Consider the following 6,863-nt stretch of genomic DNA (forward strand, 5'->3'; position numbering starts at 1 on the left):
CGAAGTTTAGCTTTTGGGATGTTATGTTTTGGAATGTTGGTTATGTATTGATGTTTATAGACTCTTCTATGTATATATAATTTGTGTTTGTCCCTCTTAAAGGTCGATGTGAAGAAATAGATTTTCTATTTTATGTTTTGAGATATTTTAGGTTATATATATAAGGGCAATTTACATAAATAAAATAATTGAAGGAAAACGTTACGCAAATATAACATTGGCAAACTCCAGACGTAAATGCAACAAAAGCAATTGTATGTAATCTGCGATATCCTGTAGCGGAACCCAGATGCACGTAATCTGCTATACCCTCTCGCGGATTACGTTGAGAGCATGCATAACATAAACCGCGTGAGGCTGTAGCGGAATTCATTTGAGAAAATTTGGAAAGAAAGTTAGAGAGAGAAAGTAGAGAGAAGGGAGAGAAAATTCTTGAGCATTGGAAGAATGGAGGATGAACGGCGGTTGTACCGGCTCGACGGCGTTGCTCACGTAGCCGGAACCATCAATAAGGTGGTAAGTGTCTTTATTTTCTTTCAATATTTTAATAACTGCATATGTTATTCAATATTAAGGAAGTAATTTATTAATTAGAAAGATAGAGACTTAGATTAGCTTTTGGTTTGAAAATCAAAATTTGAAATTTAAACTTTGACATTTAACATTTAATTTAAAAGTAAAGGTAGAGATTATGTAGTGGATTATGCTTTCAAAAAATTTGGTCATAAACCGCTATTGGATGTAGCAGTTTATGTTTATGTAGCAATTTATGTTATGCATTTAAGTTCCGCTACAGGGTGTCACAAATTACATACAATTATTTTTGTTACATTTGTGTCTGAAGTTTGCCAATATTATATTTGTATAACGTTTTTCTTCAACTATTTTATTTCTGTAAATTGTCCAATATATAATTGCTAAATTTAGTATTCTTTATGATGGTGTTAATACGGAAGAGCGAACAGATTCAGTGCTTTCAAGTTCAGCCCCTAGACCATTAGTTGCTTTCAATGTAGAAAAAATAAATGGTATAGTGCTTTCAACAACACAGAAGGCAAAAATAATTCAACAAACTAATTATTTATGTATTCCTTTTTCGGAATATTTTAATTTATTCAAGTAAAATTAAATTTGTATAAAAAACATAAATTTCAAAAATTATTAAAATAAAAAATTTGTGGATGGATAAGCGAGTGCACATAACAATAATCTATAGCTAGCAGGAGTGATTTCCAAAAGTTCAAACATGTGGCTATGAACATGTATGACGAGTTGAGAGGAACATATATAGAGCACTTCCCCAACAAAGTTAAACTCTCATCAATAATCGTGTGTACTATTATTGCTTTCACTTTTTCGTTCTTTCACGTTTCCTGTCTATTCGAATTGAGCATTTTGACACCTTCCCTTCCAACTTCACAGTACAGTTCTAGCACCTATTTTTGGCCCCATTTAAGCCTCCACTCATCACTCCGTTTTGGTCTTTTGGACATGCTGCGGAATATTAAGTTAATCCAGGCTTGATAAATTGATATTATGTCTTGTCCACTCAATTCTAAATTAAAATTTAATAACTTATTCCAATATATTTTTTTCATAAAATTGCACAATTTTAAGCATGATATCAATTTAGTTATTGAAAAAGTTTTTACATCAATTTAGTTTTCCTCGAAATAATATCATATGACTTCTAGTTACTAGTTTAACTGGCCATTAATAAATAAACACACATTATATGAATAATAATATCAAATCATTAGCAATAATAATGTAAGCATCGATAATAAATAGAATCAATAAACATAAGCAAAGCTTATCTTGGGACATTTTTTGCTTTATAAATTGAGATCCAAAATGAGTGAAGATGATGAAACTGCTTCCTCTTTAATTAATTTTAAGTTCCATCATCCAAAATTCTAAAATCACTACCAAATCAGAAATCACCATATATGTACATGCATGTTTTTTTTTTTTACCAAATCAGTTATAGCTCAAATGGCATAGTCTCTCCATACTCAATTAAGAGGTTGCCGAGTCTCCTATCTTTGATAAAAAAAAATATATATATGTACATGCATGTTGCCCAATTCCCAAATGAAAAATACTCGTCATTAGAATTTATTATTTTTTTTATTATTTTTAATTATTAATTTAATTTTTTAATTTAATAATCTAACATATTTTAAATTTATATTTTTAATTATTAATAATTAACTACTAATCAAAAATAATATATTCCTCCTCAAATTACAAAAGTACACTACCTAACCTATGTCTCTAACTAACAAATTAAAGCTACCATTATTAATATTTATTATTTTATTACTATTATTATTCATTATTGTATCATCATTATTGATTTCACCAAACATCAACACAGCTGTAGCTGTACCATGATTCTCTACACCGGAACCCACCATCCCACAACCTCACAACGTTGCCGTTAAGCTCCGTCAAGTCCTGACACGTGTACCATCCGTCCTGATTAACGCCGTTCCTCAACCGTAACAACCTCTCCCACTTTTCCCACCACTCCACTTCGCACCCTTCTTCTTCCCTCCACGCCATCAAAGGCAAAGTCAAAGTCAAAGTTCCCTCTCTCTCGCCGCGCATGCATTGCGCGCTCTCATCATCACCCTCCTCCTCGTAGTACACCGTAAACTTCCCCTTCCTTACGCCGTCAACGTCCTCAGTAACCGCCAACGGAGCCGCATCCACGACAGCAGCTGACTCAACTAGCGGCGTTACCGCCTCGGGAATGGCAGCTTCAACTACCGGCTCTCTGGTCGGGTCACCTATTTCGGGTTCGGGGCAAACCGATGAGCGAATCTTCCAGAAGCTGAGGGCTGCGGTGAGAAGTGCGAGCCAAGTCCAAAAGTTGTTGAGGAGAGTGAGGAAACCAAAGGTGAGGTAGTTGAAGACAAGAGCCTCCACTTGGGAATCCAACACGTTCATTTTTTGTGAAATTGTGGTTTCTTTCTTCTCTTTTCCCTCTGTTTCTAGGAGAGAGAGAGAGAGAGAGAGAGAGAGAGAGAGAGAGAGAGAGAGAGAGAGAGAGAGAGAGAGAGAGAGAGAGAGAGAGAGAGAGAGAGAGAGAGAGAGAGAGAGAGAGATGAATTGAATGTGGAGAGAGATGGAAGTGAGAATGAAGAGATTTAAGGAAAGGTGGAGGGTGAGACAAGAGACAAGTGAGGGTGAGGGTGAGGGATATCTCGTAAAGATGCCAAGAATCGAGAGCCAAGATGCCTTTTGTTTAAGATACATCTTACATATTTACACATCATGCCCTGCTCTACTAGCTATACTACGGCTAAATTTTTTTTTTTAATACCGGAACATTAAGCGTTTTTTACATTTATGAGTAGCATTACATATTTAAATTTTTTTATCTGTCAAGTTTAACTAAGTTAAATATTAAATTTTAAAAAAATAATAATTATAATTAATTTTTATTATATTAGATTAATTTAATTAGATTTAATTTTTTATAAATTAAATAAATATAATAATTATCGAAATAAATAATTTAAAAAATATTTACCGAAATAAATATTTTTTTTATTTTGTTTACACTATAAACGAGATAATTTTATACATATCTTGTTTACAGTGTAAACGAGATATGTGTGTTTTTTCAATTTTTGTATATCTCATTTACGCTGTAAACGAGATATATGTATTTATCTCGTTAGGAGATATTTATCTCGTTTATACTGATGAGATATGTTTATATCTCGTTTACATTATAAACGAAATATATGTAAAATTATCTCGTTTATTTTGGTAAATATTTTTTAAATTATTTATTTTCATAATTATTATAATTAATTTATTTATTAAAATAAAAAACCCTTGATATATGAGAATTTAATGTTAGAACAAATTATAACCAGCCATTTTAATAAAAGACAAATGCTATAAAATTGTGATCCATGATTTCATGTGAAACAAAAATCTGTCGTATAAAATTAACGTCAAAAAGTCGTTACCAACGATTTGAAAAATAAAAATCTTTTATAATAAACAAATTGTTACTAAAGATTTGTATAGAGTAAACTAATAGCTAGATTACTATAAGGGATAATGCATCAACAATAAAGCAAGAGATTGATATGTACTAGCCAAGTGTTATCAAGTTTTATGTTTTGGAATAAGAAAACATAATTTGAACTAATATATAAATTTTCATGTATCACTATACTTTTCAATCCGTTGCTTGATGAATTAAATGTCCGAAAAACGGAAAAGGTTTCATGAAGTATGAAAAAATTATACCATTTGAACTATTATTCATGGACGGTTTCATGACTTAACTAAAAGTGAAAGTAAAAGGATACATATGCTAATTGAAATAATTTAAGCTAATAATTAACTTCATAGTAAGAAATTAAAGAAGCACCATACAAAATAATTATTTTTTAAATCGTTGGTAATGATTTCATCTAACATAATAAAATGGTTAGTTGCGATTTTTTTTTACACTAAATTCTTTTATATCAGCGTATTACACCAAAATAACATAATATTAACGCAAAACATGCTTAATGTTCCAATATAAAAATATTCGTGCTATACGACATGTTCGAAATTTCTTTAAAAAAAAATCACAAATAATAAATACCTATTCTAATCCCTTGTTATTACTTGTGAGCAAACTGATCCTCAATAGGAATGTTAATGAGGCGAAATGGGGGCGAAGGATACCTCTCTGCTCTCTATCTCTGTTCTCAGAATTAATTTTTGTCCTCGTTCTGTTTTTTGTCATGAGAGAATAAGTATTCCCATCTCCATTTCCTGCATTCTTCGTATTTTTTGCGGACTCCATTCTCATCTCCTTATGTTTAACATTTATATGGACATTATAATAAAAAATATCAAAAAAAAAAAAAACAAACTATAAAATATTATTACAAACACACAAACATATCTTATCCAAGATTATAAGTGCAGAAATATAACATAGCAAATTATAATCCATAAAATAAAATCTTGAACAATAGGATTAGGGTTTTTCAATGAGTGAAATTACTAAAAGAACCCTATATTAGAAATAAAATAAGGGTTATTAAGCAAGTTCAAAAATTTGGGAAATTGTCAGGGATGGGGCGGGGATCCCCGCTCGGGTCCCCGCGCCTGTTTTAGAGGAATTTCGTTCCCCATCTCCATCCCCACGGAAAAAATTCTCCACCATTGGGGCCCCATTCGGGATGGTCCTTGCGGAGATCCCCACCTCCTGAGAATTTTTGACACCCCTAGTCCTCAATAATCTTAAAATACCAAAATGGTTTACACTCAACAAAGTTTTTGGCCAACTTTCAGGGCAAGGATTTCTCTCTTTTTGTGGTGGATTTTTTTATTGTGACAGTTTAAAATCTCCACAAAAAAAAAATTATAACAATTTTTAAAACCTTTAAAATTTGAAGTGTTACGAACTTTTTTGTGACAAATTTACAAAACTGCAACAACTCTAGTTAATAGCAATTTTTTATCTTTTTTGTTTGAATTTTATTGGCATTTTGAGGGTTTAAAACTCCCACAAATAGAATTTCAAATTGAAAAAATTGGCTATTCCATATACAGGTTTTAAACTTCCAAAAACCTATCTATTTATTTTTTAAAAATTACTTTGTAGAAATTAAAATTAGAGACATGCTATACATATAAGTCTTTTTGACATACAAGGCTATACAAGTTAGCACAAATCCAACAAAAACAACCTTCAATTTAAAGAGTGTGTAAACACGTGTTTCCTCAACTTTGAATAACGTAAAATGAGAAACGGTTCTTCTTTAACGTTTGTATTCCAGGTTCTTCCTCCTCCTCCTTCTCCTTCTTCTTCTTCTCCTTCTTCTTTGCATTCCTCCTCCTTTTTCTTCGTGTTCCTTCTTCTTCTTCTTCGTGTGTTTCATCCTCATCGTCATTCTTTTTATTGTTGTTATTGTTGCTGCATTATTTTCCTCATCTTCTTTCTATTGATTTTGCAACATTATATGTATGTTTTTTCTTTTTTATTTGATTTTTTCTCCCAAAAAAATTATGAGAAAATAAAAGAAGAAGTTGAAGAAGAAAAAGAAGAATAAGAGTTTTGAATTATACAAAATTTATCAGTACAAAAACACCAAAAATTATTAAACAATACACATAAATATCTTTGTTTTACATCGAAATTTGCTGCAAATACACAAAAATATTTTCTCTAATGCTGCATTTTTTTCTTCTTTTTTTCTTATTTCTTTCTTTCTTTTAGTTGAATGAATGTAAATTCATCATCTTTCAAGTAATTTTGCAACATTATGTGTTTGTTCTTCTTTGTTTGATTATTTTTTTTGTTTTTATTTTTGTTAAGAGAGTAAAATAAGAAGAAACTTAAGAAGGTAAAACAAGAGGAAAAAGATGAATAAGAAAAAATAAAAAAGATTATGATGATGGTGAAAAAGAAGAAGAAGCAGCAACAGAAGATGAAAAGGAGGAAGATGAAGAGTTTTGAATTATGCAGAACTTATCAAAATAAAAATATACCAAAAATTTTTTACAATACACCAAAAGATTTCCAAAATACACCAAAATATTTTTAAAATACATCGAAACGAGAATGGAACAAATTCATCATAATAGTAATTCAGATTCAAAACTCCTACACCAAAACTTTGCTACAAATGCACACAAATGTTTACTTTAATGCATTTTTTCTTCCTGTTTTTTCTTTATTTCTTTTTTTTTAGTTGAATGAATGTAGGTTCATCATTTTCAAGTAATTTTGCAGCATTATATGTTTCATATTCTTCTTTGTTTTATTTTTTTTGTTTTTATTCTTATCAATAAAGTAAAATAAGAAGAAACTTGAGAAGGTAAAATAAGAAGGA

At 30.6% G+C, this 6,863-nt stretch overlaps 1 protein-coding gene across 1 annotated transcript; it reads right to left on the reverse strand.

Moving 5' to 3' along the window:
• Window positions 1-2,215: 2,215 nt before the first annotated feature.
• On the reverse strand, window positions 2,216-3,301 carry LOC112735925 (uncharacterized). The gene has a single exon (XM_025785350.3). The coding sequence runs from the start codon at window positions 3,262-3,264 to the stop codon at window positions 2,362-2,364; it is 903 nt and encodes a 300-aa protein (XP_025641135.2). The 5' UTR covers window positions 3,265-3,301; the 3' UTR covers window positions 2,216-2,361.
• Between the last annotated feature and the right edge of the window lie 3,562 nt (window positions 3,302-6,863).

This window comes from Arachis hypogaea, chromosome 13 (genome assembly GCF_003086295.3).
Source record: "Arachis hypogaea cultivar Tifrunner chromosome 13, arahy.Tifrunner.gnm2.J5K5, whole genome shotgun sequence".
Lineage (NCBI taxonomy): Eukaryota > Viridiplantae > Streptophyta > Magnoliopsida > Fabales > Fabaceae > Arachis > Arachis hypogaea.